General features: G+C 43.4%; 1 protein-coding gene across 3 annotated transcripts in view; it reads right to left on the reverse strand.

The window, feature by feature from the left end:
• The window catches only part of Abca1 (ATP binding cassette subfamily A member 1), a 119,490-nt gene that overhangs the window by 86,202 nt on the left and 14,484 nt on the right, over positions 1-18,804 (reverse strand). For all 3 annotated transcript variants that reach the window (XR_003712983.1, XM_028780033.1, XM_028780032.1), the window contains exons 2-5: positions 17,074-17,239; positions 6,282-6,375; positions 2,417-2,558; positions 1,347-1,465 (exon numbers count right to left, since the gene is read on the reverse strand). Coding sequence is in view for 2 of the 3 variants with exons in the window: in XM_028780033.1 (XP_028635866.1) it covers positions 1,347-1,465; positions 2,417-2,558; positions 6,282-6,375; positions 17,074-17,139 (421 nt within the window). In the remaining variant the exon portion in view is untranslated. The remainder of the gene's footprint in view (positions 1-1,346; positions 1,466-2,416; positions 2,559-6,281; positions 6,376-17,073; positions 17,240-18,804) is intronic.

The raw sequence follows: 18,804 nt of genomic DNA on the forward strand, positions 1-18,804 counted from the left end.
AGGGGCCTTCCACGACAGAAAAGCCTAGCCCTGAACAGAGTCCTCCAGGGGAAGGAAACAGCACCAGAAGATCTGGCTACACAGCCAGGAACAGTCCAGCTTCGAGCTCCTCACAGACTCAGGGACAAGAGTATGCCTGTATCTCTGTACTGAAGTCACACCTCATCTGTCATAGAGTTATGGAGTCCACCACTGCAATGCCAATTATTAGAAACTCTGTGTGTGTGTGTGTGTGTGTGTGTGTGTGTGTGTGTGTGTGTGTGTGTGTGTAGGAGGCTTGTGCATGTGAGTGTAGTGCCCTTGGAGGCCAGAAGAGGACACTAGACTCCCTGGAGTTGGAGTTTTGGGCAAGGTGGGTGCTAGAAACTAAACTTGGGTCCTTTGGGAAAGCACCAAGCACTGGTTATTTCTCAGCTCTCCAGCCCCCTGAAATGCCTTTTCTCCCATCCAAGCGAAGCAAGATCTCACCAATCCGTGTAAACACTAGCACTTTACACCACTGCTGCTCTCACAAACTGGGACAGAGGCCTGTGAGCAAAGGCTAGTCCAGTCCAGTCCCTCCTAAAATGCCACATTGGGTAAAAAGACTTTCCTGGAGCAGTGGCCACTGTTGACCCATCACAAGAGGAGGACTTCCTCACTGGTGTAGTGTGAACAGCAGCACTTTCTGAAGGCTTGCTGACCATTTCTCAATCTTCACTGTGCACACCATCCTTGCCTGTATACTGCCTCTCCCCCCCACTGGCAGGCTACCGCCCGCCCAGGGGACTGCCACAATCTCTGCAGCCAAAGTCTTGGTCAGCAAATTGTATATTCCCCAGATACTTCCTCAGTGGCATGCCCAGGAACTAACTGCCTAGCTACTTAGCAAATCTGAGGTAAAGATTTCACTGTTTCAAGATCAGAATTCAAATGCTTCTCAGGCTTATCCAAATGGCTAGTTCCAAGGAAGAAGGATGAGTTTCCTTTTAGAAATGAGTGCTTAACTTTTATTTGCCCATATCAAATTAGAACTCTAACTGCTCTCATATGCACAGAAATATCTCGTCTATAAATCTACCCGTGAAAATCCTATGGGCAGCTCAAAAATGCCCTTGGCAGCAATCTGTGCTACAGCTGGCCTTAATGGCAAGCCTGTGCCATTCTGGCTGGGGTCTGCATCCTCCAGTCACTGTCTAGGGCAACCAGTTTCTCTGGCTTTGCTTCCAATGCTTTCTTCAGAAAAGACCAATCATCCAGCCACTAAAGACAAAACACACTCAGGAACAAGCTGGAGAGCAAGGCCTAGGACACATGGGCAGGGAAATATCCACTTCTGGATGCATGAGTGGAAGGGTTTTGCTTACTTGAGTTGGGATGATTGATCTGCCGTAATGTTCTCAGGACCTTGTGCATGTCCTTAACACTGGTGTCTTTTTGGCTGTACAAAAGAAGCCTCTGAGCATCTGAGAACAGGCGAGACACACTGTAAAGGGAATGAGAAGTAGAAAAGGCCTGGGTTAAGCCAGCTGTCTCTCCCCATCCTGGCCTCTTCTATTCCCTAGTCATCACTCAATCCTCCAGACAAACACACACACACACACACACACACACACACACACACAGAAGGCTACTGGCCATAATAAGCCCAATGCCTATATCCCAAGATATGCCTAATGATTCATAAAACATTTTCATTTATTAAAACCATGAATTAGAAACATATATAACAAGAATGCATATACAGTAATGAATTTGCTCTTGATCATATGCATCTGTATACTAACAGTCTGATATGTTTTTAATATTTTTGTTATGCAATGTGGCCCTGCCTGTCCCAACTGTGGCACTATCTCCTGCCAGCAGCACATCCTATAGTCCCAGGTCCACAATAACTCTGTGACTCTGCACATCTGGGGAATCTTCAGCATCTCATCCGAAAGAGGCATATTATATTCAGCATCCCAGCATCAGAGCTGGGAGCCAAGAACACAGACACTAAGAAAGCACCATCATGCTCTTAGTCAGGTCCCATTCAGGGACAGAAAGACCTGTCAACAGCAATGACACTGCAGTCATTTCAGGGGTCAGAGCAATGATCTGAGAGCAGAGGACAGGAGGACACTCCTGCCCTGGGCACTGAGCTGCTGGAGAACCCAGATCCTTCCTATGCAGTTATCCTGGCTCCTAGAAGTGGCCATTTCAGAGGAACAGCAGACAGTCTGAGTGTGAAGAACAGATAGAGCTTGCTGAGTCTCCCAGAGTCATTGACTCTGAGTAGACAGCTTTCAATCACATAATCACAATGACTCTTAAATCCCAGAGTCTTAAATCCTGGTGCCAATTCCCCCTTCATTCATTTTGCAAACCTCTCCAAGAAGGAAAGGATAAGTATTAACTGGCAAGTTTGGGAAAGAAAACCTGATCTGGTACTTACATGGACTTGTTAAAGTTTCCAACAACACCAGGAGCCTCGCCTGGAGTTGGATAACGGAAGCAAGGGTTATTGGCATTACAGATAATCCCCTGTACCCAGGGAAGGGTTCCTGCAGACGGCATGGCTTTATTTGGAAAGTGGCCTGTTGAAATCGAGAAGAAAACACAGAGAAAACATTAGACTTGCAAAGTGATTTTAACATAAGCCTCTCACATCTGTCTGTCTCATTTACCATGTCCTAGATTTATTAATGTTATTTATATGAGTGTTCTGCCTGACAGATATATGTGCACCATGTGCATACCTGGTATCCATGGAGACCAAAAGAGGTCTGTACCTTCCCTGAAACTGAAGTTACAGACAGTTGTGAGCTACTCTGTGGATTCTGGGAACTGAACTCAGGTCCTCTGGAAGAGTATGCAGCCAGTGTTCTTAACTGCTGAGCCATCGCTTCAGCCCCTCACCATGTTCTAGAAGACCTGCTTCCTCTGAAACAGTTAGGAATCTGACATCAAGTAAAGATGATCATGGATCTATTTGGTATCATCTGTAGACTCAGATTCATGATACCAACCTCGGGAATGTAAAAAATGGGGTATATCAGACCATGAACATCAAGGACTTGGCAAGCAGCAAGTGCTTGGTCCCCATTTGCTCAATTCCTACCATGAGCCTCATCTCTAAGAGACAGAGAAGGACCTGGGCAGTAACCTAATGCAGCTCCTTCACACTGCAGCTGATGAAGAACTCAGAGATGCACATGGCTAGGGTAGAAACTTTATCTCCAGGATCCTAGCCCACGCCTCTCCCTTCCAGCTGTAGTTTTCACCATCACCTCATTCTTCACAGACTCCTCTTGTACCTGCTTTCATCTGGCAAACATTTGTCAGCCTCACTTCCTCCCACAGCCCAAAGATTCACCAACAGCACCTCCAAACCATGCTCACTTGAGATAGAAGTCAACTGCCAGACTATCTCGGTTTTCCTGTTCCTCTCTCACTCATCGATAAAATGAGGCCCCCTCCACCAGGCCACTTCTCACCCTTTTTCCCTACATTTAGTAGTTTCTTACAAACAGTGCCTGGCATGTCTGGGTGAGGTCAAAGCCTTCAAAAGCACAGGTAGGTTTGTAGCAAGGATCTACAAATACTGCTTATGGGAATCAAGATGAATGTTGCGCTGCGTCAGGGGTTGTTATCCCAGAGGCCTGTTCGTGTTGAGACAAAAAGGTATTGGCTCCGGCTCTCATCATATGCTCAGTGTTACATGAAGATCTGGCAAGCATTAAGAACCATGCCTCCAGGTAATGACTTGCTTGTATCGTCACAGATTTTGGAGACAAACCAACAGAGATTTACACCTCTGTCCCTGCCATGTGTGCAACACAGTCAAGCCAATCTCCAAACCAATCTCCAGCACTTTGTTTTCTAGGCTGCAAAATCCTGATCCCCATGCGATGTTACAGGAGCTCTTATCAGTAAAGCAGCTTGTGATTCTATGTGTATTTTTATGAGACAAAGTTTCACTCTGTAGCCCAGGCTGTCTTAGAAGGCCTGCACTTTTACAGAGGGCCCAGCACAGGTTAAACACTCACAAATCATCCAGTTAGAACTTCTGAGGCATCATGTCCTGCAGCATCATGGATGTCACCACTGTGTAGTGTGGCATTATGTAGTGGGCCATTGTGTAGTGTGATCCCCTTGCTATTGTCTATCGGGAACAGAACGCTCTTTCCAGCTCACAACTCCCACCTTCCTCCAAAGACAGTTTCTCTTCATCCTTTTGTTTTCAAGTAAATATTAATGATATTTACTAAGAGTGACTAATAAAGACTCCTTAAAACTAAACCAAAGACTGAGATGCACCTCACTTTATAGATCAGTACTGGGACCCTTTCAATCAGTTAAAACTTCTATCCCTATTCCAACCAGAGGCTACATGGAAGGGTGTGACAAGATCCGGTCCCCATGGGCAGTCTCTGTAGGGACTCTGGCCTGTTGAATGTTTACTCAGCTAATCTCTTTATCTCCCTGTTAACAGTTCAAGGAAAACTAAACAAGGCCCCTTGCTTAATGAGCTGCTGCTTCTCCTCATTCAGTGGAGATTTATATAACCCAACCAAGTACTCCAAGGACCACAGGATTCTCCTCTTTTGCAATTGCAGAGATACTAGCCCTAAGGACAGGAGAGTGTGCAAGTCAAAGGCAGAGATGGTAAAGACATTTCATTTTCCTTCCACTGGGCAGGCAAAGACCTTTCCTTGTATGCTGCACCCCATCCTATGGGCAAACAGAAACAGCATGACCGTTAGACAGTGGGTGTCCAGGATGCTAGTCAAATAATGTAATGGACATCAAAGAGACAGAGGACTCATGAGGACCTCGAGGACTCTGACCTGAACTACACAGATTTACAGAGAAAAATTTCACACTAGTCCTTTGTTCGCAGAGTAGGAGCATATGTCAGCAAGCTTCATCTTAGCCTTCTGCTCTGCTATTCTAACTGACGAAATCAGAAAGTCACGTTCAAGGGAATGTATCAGGCATTTGGGTGTAACTTGAATATATAAAATGTCTATTAGCAAACTAGTGTGTAAGAGCCTGCCATTACATGCTATGTAAGAGATGGGATGGTGACCAAGAAACACAGTCAAAAGATAACTGTAGCCTCAGTGCTGTTTTGGAAGAACACAATCTTCTAAGCCCACTGGCCTGTTGGAGCAGATGAGTGGTAAGAAAAATGTGTGTGGGACAGAAAGCTTTTGGTCCCAGCTAAAACTCCTACACAAATGCTAATTCTTTGGGCCTTTCTAAACTGTTGCTCCATCCATCCACTGAGCACAGCCAGACTGTAAAATGGTCACTCTGGCAATAACAGTGGAAATTAGGTTTTGCTGGTCTCATTTACAGAGAAGATAAAAACACTTGCTCCTGGTGACACACTATGTGTCACCATGAGTAAGTAGAGAATGCAGAAGACTGTCTGTTTTTAGCCACTACTGTATTTCCATGCTCACTGTCAAGACTGCCTTCGAAACACATGAGTGAGAGCCAGGTGGCTTGAACTTTATTCCACCTCTATTAGATATGTAAGTTTGGCCAAGTCATTGTAGGTGTGTGGGCCCCAATTTAGCTACCAAGAAATTAAAGCAAATGATAATAAAGTTGTCTACACACAACTGTTGAGAACAAAATAAAACATTACGTTAGTCAAACTGAGATGTTCTACACACAGGCCACATATGCTCTAAGAGCTGATAAGGTGGCTCAGTGGTCAAGCCCACAAAGTGCTCTGGCAGAAGTTGGCAGAAGTCTGGCAGAGTTGGGTTCCCAGAGCTCACATCAGATAGCTCAAAACTCCCTATAGCTCCATCTCCAGGGGCTCTGACACCTCTGGTCTTCTCAGGAACTACTCATGTGCATATACCCCCACACAGACATATCTGCATACTTTCTTTAGAAAGTATGTGTTCCAATACATGTTCTATGATTTTCAACCAGGGGATTAAAATACAATCCAAGCAAAAGGATCACAAGAGGGAACCAGATACTGGCATTTAAAACATTACCAATAGGGTGAATTTTAAACCATCACTTTATGACTTTAAGGCTATTTTATTATCATGATTTTAAAATATGTAAGATTATTATCATCAATGTCATTTTTTAACTGGGACTACAAACATCTCCAGAGTTCATGCCCTAACCAAAAAAAAAAAAAAAAAAGTAAAGGTCAAATTTTCTGTTCTAAATATTTGTGGTATTTTCCTGAAGTCAGAATCTTTGAAAAGGTTCAGTTGAGGGTACATTCACTCTGGATTTTGCTGGCCATCACTGAGTCGCAGGCATGGTCCACAGATACTTACACTCGTGTTGTTCGTAGGGTGGGTAGTTCAGGCGAACAGCAATCAGGATCAGGAAGATAACTAGAGGCCAGGCCACTTCCAGTATCAGCTGACACTGAAAAGAAAATAAGACACAATAGTGTGAGTTTTAAAAGATAACATGGTAACCAATTGCTACTGGACTCTGAGAAACCCACAGAGAAACTCAGCAATTGACTGACTTCTGGGGCTTCTGACTTCCTTCAGTTTCCAAGCTTTAACTGCACTGAACTGTGTGTGGTATCCTGTAACATCCCATTCCACACCTGCGTCTTCATTAAGGCAGGAGAAATGATTTCAGCCTACTTCCTCAGGCTCCCTTCTACCCAGGCTTCAAGACTCAACCCTGGTACTTTCCATCTGAGCTCGGAAGCCCTTCTCCTGTGCCTACACCCCCACAAACCTGAAAACTTCCTCTGCCACATCTCCCCGAGCACTAAAGATCATCTGCTTCAATCACTGGCTCCCACCTAGCACTCCTAACATCTATCCCAGTGGACACACATTTCATTGTAGAATACAGTCTTATAAACTATGGTTTGTTGTGGTCTCTTCAGATTCCCTTCTATGAAAAAAAAAATCAGAAGTAATCATCCTCTCTGGGGGGTACTTTGGAGTAGTAGGGGCATCTGGGTTGTTGTTTTGGTTTGGTTTTGGTTTTGGTTTGTTCAATTTTTAACCTTGTTTGTTTTTCCTAGTTTAAATAAGTAACTTTGAATTTTCTAAGAACTTTGGAATGGCTTCACATCAAGCTCATTTTTGAATCTTCGGAAAGGAACTGAAACAAGATAGCAGCTGTGAATGTTCTAGAACAAAAACATGAAGTTCTTATGCTTCCTTGTGTTCTTTTAACTTTTCCATAATGAACCCCTACTACCCAAAACTATAAAGAATAGTTTACACAAAGAGCACATTAAGATAGAAAACAGCAAGGACCATGGAAGAAAAGACAAATCTTACTAAAGATGTCTATAAATAACCCCAAAGAAGCAGCAACACCTCTACGTTTGCAAACATCCAGCCTCTTCTCTTTTCCTTCATAGAAAACGTATTTCCTACTCCTTTGGGAGAGGGCGATGGACATGGATTGCAAATCATGACACCATATAACTTTTATTGTCCATTACACCTCTGTAAATTGGGCAGAGACTGGGGTGGGAGCAGGGGCGGGGTTGGGGGATGACTTTCTATCAGAGAACGCAGCCTGGATTCCTTGAACACTGAAAATTGCTTCTCTACCAGTAAAACCAAAGCCCTTCCTCTGAGATCCAGGTATGCTGTGCCTTTATCAGCACATAGCACAAGGTCTGTGTTTACCTATGAGCTTCTCCCCTCTGTTACTATGATCTCAGTAAGTCTGCAACATGGTTAAGGGCTAAACATGACATGGTAAGCATGTATTGGGTAGGAGAGTGAACTGAAGTTTTCAAAATCAGAAAGATGGAAACAAAAGTCAGTCTACCCCTCTGGGAAAGAAGTTTGGCAATCAATATGCATTCAAAAGCCACGTTTACCACTTTGATCAAGTATAAACTTCCTGGGAATTCAGCCGAAGGAGCAAAGTTTAAAAAAAAAAATCTGTATACATGGTTTGAAATACTATAACTGTAAAGTATTGTAAACAACTTAAACTGTTACATTGGCATATATCTAATGGGCAATAATATACTACTTAGTCATTATAGCAACATTTATGAAACACAGTTGTCACTAACCAAGAACGTAAGACACAGAACCCAATACATTCTAAGCCTGTATCTTTATAAAACCAGTCACACATATTACTAAGCAAACATAGAAATAAAGCTTTTTATAATGACATGGCTGTGATGAATTAAAGAATAATAAACCCTGAAAAGTGTAAAATTAAACAGAGAACATACAAGCAGTCATTCCTCCTGAGGCTCTGAAGCCACTAGTTCAGCTAACAGGATAAACAGGAACTACCATTTATGGAGAGTCCGCTACGCACTGGGCTCATTACGCGGTTAACTTCCCTTAACTCTCAGAACATCACTGTGGGTGTGAACCCATTATTCTTCCCATTTTACACTGAAAAGTCTACTGATTAAGGAAGAGCAAGCCACAGTCCTAGTCAGAAGCAGAACCGAGACCAGTAGCCAGCTGTACTTGATTCCAGAGGTCACGTGAAATTCTAATTGTCAATGACAGGCATCTCCAGTAGGAAACAATAAAATCTCCCTACACAGCATGGACTAAAAATGTCTACAGGTTCCACAGACACAAGCTGAACTAACACCCTGTAGACGAGTAACGGTTATAGCTAATACTGAACATCTACTGTACACTTAGTGATTTTTGGGCCTCTTGTCCCCAACAGTTAGTTCACGAAGGTTGCAATGAAACTATTTTATAAGTGAAGAATGGAGGATCAGAAAAATTATGAGCCATTGGAACCCAAATCTTTATGCCTAAATCTGTGCAGTCACCAGGCTGCCTCTCACAGTGCTATGCTAGAGACACATACCTTCTACCTCATCACATCAGACTCAGTAAAGCAAGCCTTGTGTTCAGGACACCCAGTCCCACACTAGGCCTACAAAGCAGCATGTGGCCAGAGTATGTTCATCCCCTGAAAGAATGAATAGATCGTACCCACAGTTCTGGCAGCAAAGCACCAGAAGAAAACCTTATACAGCATTCTCAGGAGGAGAAGGCAGAATTTGTAACCAGATCAGGGAAGTGACAATCATGATAGGCAATCAGCACAACACACACACACACATACACACACGTGCACACACACACACACACACTTCATATATGTCTTTTATAATCAGACATCCAAATTAGGACTATTACTGTAATACTCACTTTACATCTGAAGAAACTGGGGCTGATTAATAAACTGCCCAAGGATATTGATACACACAAGAACTTAGATTCAAAGCCAATCTAACTTAAGGACCACTTCTCTTAGCCACTAAGCACACCAATTTCCTTTAGCCCCTTTCCATCACTATGTAGAGCATGAAATTCCTGACCTTTCAAATCTTCTACTGAGCTGAGCACTTATATGAATGAATGAATGAATTAATGAATGAATGAATGAATGAATGAAGACTATGCACACAACATTCACACCACCAAAATCACGGAGCTTATGAGGGATATAATTTAATTATGCTTCTTTATCATGTGCCTCCAAAACTGCTTTTGTCTCTACACATCAAACCCATTCCCAAGATCAGAACGTTCTATGTATTTCCACATCCCCCTCCCTCTAGAAACTAAACTTGACTTCTCCAGAAATGCTACTCCAGATCCACTCATGAAAGTCAGGTTTCTCCTCATGTCTAACCTCACCATTTGTCCTAAGCATAAGGGGTGAATAAAATAGCTTTAGGGACAAACATAGTGCGTGTACCGTGAGAAGCTCCTACTGAAAACTCTTAAAAGTCCTTTGTGGCTACACCAACTCTTTATCTTCCCACCATGTAGAGGCAATGGTAGGAAATGTTGTTTTCAAGAAGTGACTGTCATCAAAGTCACAGCTGCCCGAGGGAACCCGAGAGCACATATGTATTCCCTTCTCCTAACTCTCCATCTCTAACCTGAGGATGAGGAACAAGCACCCCTGCAGATGGCCTTCTCAGCAAGACAACTTTGGCTTTGGGGAACAGCTGGTTGCTCATGATTCTACTACAAACTATGTTGTGTTTGGCTGAAACACTCCTGCCCGATACTTCTAGATCCCAATAGCACAGGTACACTCAAGAGATTGAGACGGTGCCACAGAGATGTCCCAGGATGGAGGAAGGGCAGTGCCCTCCGTTGAGAGATGCTGCTGTGAAGTACAAGGAACAAACGTTGCTTTCTGTAAACAATGCAGCATGTAACCAAGCTTAGCAGCTCTGCCATCATCAGATGAGAGCCCATAAGTACCAATCCATCTTTGCGTTTTCATTTAGGGTGGTGCCAAACCGCACACACTACAGATGTTCAATGTCCCCATGGATATTCATATTTAACTTTTGTTTCTGGTTGCAGAAGCTAATACAACACATCCCAGTCACTGCACGAGTGCACGTAGCTACCTAGCCTAAGGATATAGCAGTGACGGTCTTACCTTCAAGATTTATCCTTGTTACTTCAAGGTTGGGGTGGTTCGAGGGCTGTGTTTAAAGAACACAGAAAGATCAATGATATAAAATCTGGCCCTGGGAAAAGAGCTTCTGAATAACAGTAGTCAAAAAAACAAAGCGAACAAAAAATATTGCATGTTTGAAAGATAACGTGATTGTTTCTTACACTGAGCTGGATATGCTGGAGTTTGATGGAGCAGAAACAAAGAATCAGAGAGAACAGACACCAAGAACAGAGAGAGGGAAACGCTTTCTGTCTACAGCATGGTCATTGATCTACGAAACATGGCAGAATTAACCAAAATGAATGGAAAATGTGGGAAGTTCATCAGAACCAACAGAAAGTCTTCTAAGAACAGTGTTGTATACACCTTTAATAATTAACTAAATTGACACAATGTGGAGCAAATTAAAACCATTAATGACAGAGAGAACACTCATTTAATAAACAAACAAACAAACAAATGCCTTAAATAATGGTTGAATATTTTCAAAAGCTAAAGGGAAGTTGGACAACCAATTCCCCAGACATCAGACTGCTTACCAAAGGAAGATTTGTGTGCTCTGGTAATACCAGGTAACTAACTCTATAGTTACTACCCACAGTCAGCTTGACTGGATTAAGAAATCTGGAGGAGCTGGGTGGTGGTAACACACACCTTTAACCTAGCACTTGGGAGGCAGAGGAAGGTGAATCTCTGTGTGAAACCGTATCTTGAAACCTCCACCAAAAAAAGGAGGAAATGAATGAGGCACACCTTTGAGTGTACCTGAGAGGATATTTCTGAAAGTTTTGACTGAGCAAGGAAGAGACCAACTCTAAACATGGGCACCATCACCCCAGGGACTGGGGTTCCAAACAGAACAAAAAGGAGGAAAGACATTCATCCCTTGCAGCTCCCTGATGCAGAGGTTATGTGACCAGCCATCTCACACTCTCACTCTGATACTTTCCTTGCTGTGACAGGCTGTCCCTTCAAAGGGCAAGCCAAGATAAACCACTCCTTCTGTAAGCCACTTCTTGTCAGGTGTTTGAAGAACCGCTCGGCAATGAAAAAGTTATATAGTGACCAACACTTGCCAAATCACCAAATGAAAGACTCAAGAAGATTTCCCTATATGAACAGGGTTTTATAAATGTCTCAAAAATAAGTAGGAAAGGAATTACTGTTTTACAAAGTACACAGGTATGGTGAGATATGAAAATATAGATTTAACTTGATCTGTCCCTAATGCTGCAGACTTCATCATACATCCAAAACCCAAAGTGAAATCTTAAAGCCTAATCAGCTCAAAGCCAGGGGGAAGGTCAGTTTATAAGCCACGCCTATCTCCTGGAACTCTAAAGCCCTGCACAAAACCACTCAGAACCCTCATCATGGCTGTTCAAACTGGTCCCATCTTTTGGAAGGACATCTGGTCACACACTTCAAGGGCCATGTCACTTTGGCCCAGTATTCTTACTCCTGAGATCCTGGACTAAGGAATCAACACAAGGTAAGAAAAGGCTGTACACATAAAACCCTCAGAAGATTTCATTTGAAACAGCAAACACAAGGTGCAAACTTAGTGCAAACTAAGGTGCAATAGGGTTTGAGCTTACAGACTTGCTCTGTCAGCTTCACATGCAGCCCTCTGGGATGCCAATGACATCATTCCACAATAGACTGACAACCAGAAGATCCCACACCTTTCTTACTAACTTACCAATGATGTGTTCTTCATCTGTGAAACAGATTTCACCGAATTATTGTGAAAATGAAGGCACAGTAGTAGATGTAAAATTACTTTTAAAGCACTCAAGTGCAGCCTCACATCAAAACTCATCACTATAAAGATTATTTACAAATATGAGAACGCACAAGCCAAGTCATACTAAGGAGCACAGTACATCAGTTGGTGTGTGTGTGTGTGTGTGTGTGTGTGTGTGTGTACAGAATCACAAATGCTTCCTGGCATTCCCACCACTCCAGTTACCTCAGTATCAAGACCCAGAGGATGAGCTGTATTAACCATGCTGTGCCCACCCAAAGGGCTCCTTTCAGATATAAAATTAAACTCAACTGTTCGTCCTTAACTGGAGGATCGATCCCTCCAACTCATTGCCAGCCACTCTTCATTCAGCGACCCAGTGCCCCTGGCTTCTCTGAGGTCTGAGCCCCTGACCTTTGCATGCTAACACCACTGCTACCATTCTGGGGCTCTAGGCTTGAATGCCATGAAGTACCTACTCGTGCCTGACTACCACAGTTCACTGCTTTACTCCAATCACTTCCAGATGTTGTAATGATATTTTTACTTGTGTGTTGATATCATTTTATATCCTCTTCCCTCAATAAACTCTATGTTCCATTGAGGACAGAAACAGAGCCTATCTGGTGTATCACTATATAACCAGCACAATCTCCCACAAGTAATGGATGCTCAGCAAACATTTATCTAAGTGAAACAACAAACGGGCTTGTTCTAGCTTTCTTCATCTCTAGAAGGGGAAAGCAAAGCTCTGGAGTACACTGAGGCACAGGGCTGGCCAGGCTGGGATGAGAACTATGACCGAGATTACTGAGCTGGGACTAAGGGACAGGAAGAAATGTCCCTGGAATTAGGAACAGGAAAGGGAAGTAAAGTGCCCACACACTGTGACTGTCTCTAACTATTGAGGAAGCAGGAGTCCTAATTGTTTTCACGTTCATTCCAGACTGTCCTAACAGTAGTCCTTCAATTTACTAAAGAATTAGAATGTGTTGTTTCTTTTAAAGGCAAAGATGAAAAAGTCCATTTGGTCACCTTACTCTGTCCCTTCTGTTTCATGGAGACCTTGGCCTCTGGATCAAGCCCAAAGCCAGAGGAAGATCTTGATATCCTGAAGTCCACCCCCCTTCCTGTCCCAAACACTGTTTGCATAGAATAACTGCTGCCCACACACAAGCTGGCTGGTACTTTGGACCCAAACTGAGCTTTGGACCCTTTTGCAACTCAATTCAATGTATTCTTTGCCCAAGAGAAACACTGGAAAACTAACTCTGATTGATGGACCCCATGAGTCTGCACAATGAAAGAACAGAGAGGGTCCATAACAGTCATCTGCAAACAAGGACACAAGAGCACTGTCGCCTTTAGCTGGCGTTCCTCAGCTCCAAGTTTTTGCATATTCTTTCTAGTTCTCCTAGATGTTCCAAGACCTTCAAATAACAGACCAGCAACACAGTCACCACTCATCAGGTAAGTTCTTATTATACATGTCATAAGTACCAGGTTCTGTCCTAGGCTCTGAACCATGGGTACAGATGCACTCAGGACCAGGGGATCATGCAATGAATGTCCAAGCACTATGGCTATCAAGGGGCTTCAAACTTTTTCCCCTTCATAATGGGCTTACTCTGTGAGTTAAGAAAGTGCCACCAAAGGCTCACACAAGTTTCCATCCCTAAAAACACATAACCAGATAGATTAGACAGTAGTGACACCTTCTCAGCAGTTGCTGAAGATAAAGCAAAGCCAATTTTTAGAGGCCCAGCCTATAAGGATGTCAGTAGATAGGTTCTGACGTTACTTCAGAAGTGAGTCTGTGTCTGTCAGAGCCTCAGCTCCAACAACTAAACAAGAGGCAGGTCAGGTCTTGGAGCACCTGTACTGCTCATGAAGTATCTGTGACTGGAAATCAACTCCACTTCTTTCTGATTTCTCAAAATGGATTTACGTTAGCAATCAGGAAGGGAGATGACTCAGACAAGCTGGTAAGTCGTGATGTATCCTACAAAGGTCACCTGTGTCCAAGGATGGTGTCGCTACTTCTCACTCCAAAAAGAACTCTTCAGTAAATTCCATTTGACTAAATCTGTCTACCTCTGTAATCCTAATAATTTTAAACTCATAAGCATAATCCAAATGCAGCACTGAGCAAGATGCAGCAAGAGCAAATCCAGTGAAGACTGGCTCAGAGGAGATGACCCCATGTTCCAGGACAATGTGCTCCTGACTCCTCCTTGCCTGGGCCCAGGAACTCATACCCTGGCAGTTCCTCTTCCCTCAAGTTTGGCGATACTATGTGGCTGCAAAAGATTGGGAAAGGGAACAGACATTGAGAGCTGGAATGAGGAGGGCTCAGCCTCTAGCCCCAGATCAGCTTCTTCTTGACTGATCTCGTCTACCCTTTGTGCCTCAGTTTCCCCATGTGTAACACCTGATGTTTGGAGCAGGCTCCCTCGAGACCCACTTTTCACTGCTAAAGTGATATTTCTTTCTGTGACTCATGAACGCACCCACCAAAGCAGAGACTTTCCCACCAGGTAGGAAACTGACATATGGAAGAAAATTTAACAGACTGAAGAATGACAGAGCCTAGGAACAATTGTGAGGTACAGAGGTAGGTAAGATGAAAGTCAGAAATGTCAAGGTTTTTCGATAGAGAATTTTTTTTTAAATTATACCATTAAAAGTGATGTAAGGCTGAGTATGGTGGTACACACCTGTAATCCTAGCACTAGGAAGGGGAAGCCAGAAGGATCAGGAGTTCAAAGGCAGCCTTAGCTATTTCGTGAGTTCCAGGTCAGCCAGGATACCTGAAACCTGGTCTCAAAAAGACCAATAACTAAACAGTAGTCTAACACAGTAGTTATTTGTTTAACATAGTCTAACATACTACTGCTGGTGTCAAACTATCAGCAGTCAAACGCTAGCAGTGCAGACCTCTGGAAAACTCCTTAACCACTCTGTACATCAAATTTGTTATCTGAACCATAAGGAGAAACTACCTCATGGGGTTTAAGAACAACTAGTACAACAACCTACTTTGCTGGCTGTTTGGTTCAGTGGTAAAGCTCTGGTCGAGCATGTGCAAGGCCCTGAGGTTAACCTACAGCAATTATAAAAACAAATATATAAATAACACATTATGTGCCTAGCTTATAGAAGCGCATTCTAATTATCATCTTTTATCATAACATGGCAATGTGTATTATATTGTCATTATTGCTAAAGACAATGAACACATAGATTCTAGTCACTGCTCTCTCTCACTAAAGACCTTGAATTCAAGAATGCAAGTTTCTCATTCGTAACATTAAAAGCTAATCAAAAACACTTGTAAAACGGGAATCAATCTTTCTCTATTTCTCTCTGTCCCTCCCTCCCTGTCTGTCTGTCTATCTGTCTCTCTCTCCCTATCTGTCTGTCTGTCCGACCCCCCCCCCCGTGTGTGTGTGTGTGTGTGTGTATGTGTGTGTGTGTTTTCACATGAACATTCAAAGGATTATACCTGGGTTCTCCATGAAGATTTTAAACTTTCTGTGTTCCACTTCAATGATCATCTGAACAAATTCTGGTATAACTATGTGAATTTACTTATTTTAGCATAAATTGTGCCACAAGCTGTCAAAGTTCAGATTTATATCAATGTATGCAACTGTATCATTGTGACAGCCTACTGATTGGATTGAACAAAAGAAAACCAAATGGCATTAATGAATGTTGTCCAGGGAGAAACACGGTTGAAGAACTAAATCATTAGCTCAGAATAATATAGACTGGCCAAATTCAAAACGGCCAGCATTGTATCATCTACCACCATATTTCATGTGGCAACTTATAATCTGGATTTCAGCTAAACAAAGTCAGTTTTCTTACTACATGTAAGGTGGTAATTTGAACTGCAGTGGTTTTCTTCAGTTTTACTTGCTTTGATTTGTAAGTCTGTATGGGGCCTATGGTTTTATCATCAGGGTTTAAATCTATTTTTACTTACATACTTAAGTCATTTTATAATAAAAACGTCAGTGAACGAAAGAGTACCTCAGTATGTTTGTTCTCTTATAGAAGATCTCCGAGTACTATTCTACTTAGAGAAACACTAAATTAAACTCTCTTCAGGGTTCACTAAAGGTCTTTGACTTTCAGAAGCTTAGTCTGGTTACAGACAGGTGTGTATCTTCATTAAGATAGCCAAGCGGAGATGCAGGTTTGTGATCCAAGAAAAAGTGCAGGACAGGAAACAAGTTTAGAAGCAAGCTCCAGAGACATGTAGCTAAGGCAAAAGGGCAGGATGAGGAGACTCAGAATGATCAGAGATAACGGCACCACATGGAAGGCTGACCTAAGCCTCAGGGAGCTCACCTTGCCCTAGAGCTGTCACAGTCTTCCACAGAAAAACAACAATCACCTCCGAAGTAACCGTGGGCCTGTGGGAGTACTCAAAGAAAGACTGGCCTGCATAGGAAGTGGGTGACTTAGATACCTCCAGGGAAATGACAAGCCTCAGTTACTATAATCTTCCAGGCTTCGCTCAAAGCTGAGGAAGGCTTAATGCTGAGATTGCCATCTCTAAGACCTGCTTAGTATTTCACTTTACAGAAACACTGAGGGCTACAGAGAGTGCTTGTGGGTGGCTCCAAGTACCTACCAGAAATTCAGTGAAAGGAGATACCGGGGTGATCAGGGGCTGTCAGGTTGCAGAGGTCAGAACCCATGCCAGAAACTAGCACAAACCCAAGCTATTATTTCTGCCTGACTGATCACCTTCCCTCCATGGGATCACATCAGAGCCACACAGCCCTGTGTCCACAAGTGCCAGACTCATTCAATAACCACCAGGTGAAACCCTCCCTCTCCGGTCCCCAGCCCAGCCCCACTGAGACAGCAAGCAGGAACCCCACAGAGAAACTTGTGCTTACTGTTTGTCTTCTTCGAAACGTCAGATTCTTCCACAGCAGCAGCCTTAACTGAGTCCAACAAGCCATGTTACCTCTGCCAGCACCCACAGCGACCTGCGTGTGTGGCTTGAGAGCCCTGGAGGAAGCAGCCAGAGCACAGAGCTGTGACTCCGTGGCTGGTCATTAACTGAAAGATAAAACAAGAAGAGAGAGAGCTGTCAATCACTGCATCGAAGCCCTATGTCCAAGAGAGTTGTGGCTCCAGCCCTCTCACCAGACACCTCTAACACCCTGGTGGCTTGTCAAAAGGTCATGAGTCCTGGACTGCCAACCCCCAGAATCTCTAGCAGAGACGGCTTCCGGGAAACTCGCTGGCTATAGGCTGGCAAGACGATACAATCAATGGCCCTCATCACGTGAGCACCACAGAGGTGATCATTTAAGAATGAAAAATAAGCCTATGACAATGGATTTGAGAATGTAACTTTCCCTGGCCAAAACAGAGGTCAGACACGGCATCCTAGAGTCCCAGAGGCCTGCCTGCCTTCCCTATGAATATATGTATCCTACCAGGAACCAGCAGCAGCATTTATAAATTCTCCCTTATCCCTGGAGTGACTTAGTGATATCCCCTAACATTCGCTACAGCGTTTTCATCTGGCCACAGAGCTGGGCCCTTCAAGCGATAAATGGCATCATTAGCCATGCAGTTTCCCCAGGTGGCAAGCTGAGGATTGTCTTAGACGACTATGAGTAAGCACCGAAGCAATGCCACGGACACCTGGCTCCCACGTGATATGGACAAAGCTTGTGTTGTGTCTCTGTAGAAAGAGAACAGTATCCCACAGAGAAGTGAGCCTGCCAAGGCCTGATCCCAGCAGGGCATCTGTGAACACGGCAGGCTCCTACAGTTGGGACATATGGAGCACATGTCTGGACTTGCTCTACCTACACCTGAATACATGGCTGCTTCTCTCCTACACGGATCTTGCAAAGGTCTTCCTGGGAGACAGTTCACCATCCTAGAGATTTTCTTGAAGAGGTCATACAACAGTCTGTGTGTCCTCCTTACCCACTGTCCTTTTTACCCACTATCCAGCTGTATTTATCCAATGCTGGAAAACTACCAAAGACTTCAGCTAAAGCAAGCTAAGGAACAGGGGGAAACTGAAAAGTATCAGGAGGAAGAGGGACACACAGGTTATTAAAGCAGGGACCAGGCAATCGTTGCTAGTCGCAAACCCTCAGCAGAAACCACTGCTATGAAATGACTCCTAGTGACTGTGGCATCTAGTAGCCTTCTATTGTAGATAAGGTGGAATATCAGGGTGAAATGCTACGAGACAAAACCAAAACCTACACTCAAAACCCATGATCTCGATGATGGGAGGTTTCTAATAGGATTTTAGGTCCCTGGGATACCCTTTGTTACCTGATAAAAGACAACTAAGATTAAAAATTTCTAGGAAAGAAGAAGAAAACAAAATGTCCAGAAATCAACATGTCCAGAAAAATGCATGCCCTATAACGACTAATTCTAGCTCATTTAGTAATGATATAATAAATCGGAAATTCTATGATAGTTAAATCCTAAAGCCTTCTTCCTTATTGTTGCTCGGCAAACCCAAAAAGGGCACAGACTACACACAGTTCCTTACAGCAATAAGATGACTTAGACCAATAGCAAGAGGAAGACCTAGCCAGTACCATTTGGCTTGCAGTTCCCTGTTGAGAGATGCCAACTGGACTCAG

This window comes from Grammomys surdaster, unplaced genomic scaffold (assembly GCF_004785775.1).
Source record: "Grammomys surdaster isolate TR1022 unplaced genomic scaffold, NIH_TR_1.0 363, whole genome shotgun sequence".
Classification (NCBI taxonomy): domain Eukaryota; kingdom Metazoa; phylum Chordata; class Mammalia; order Rodentia; family Muridae; genus Grammomys; species Grammomys surdaster.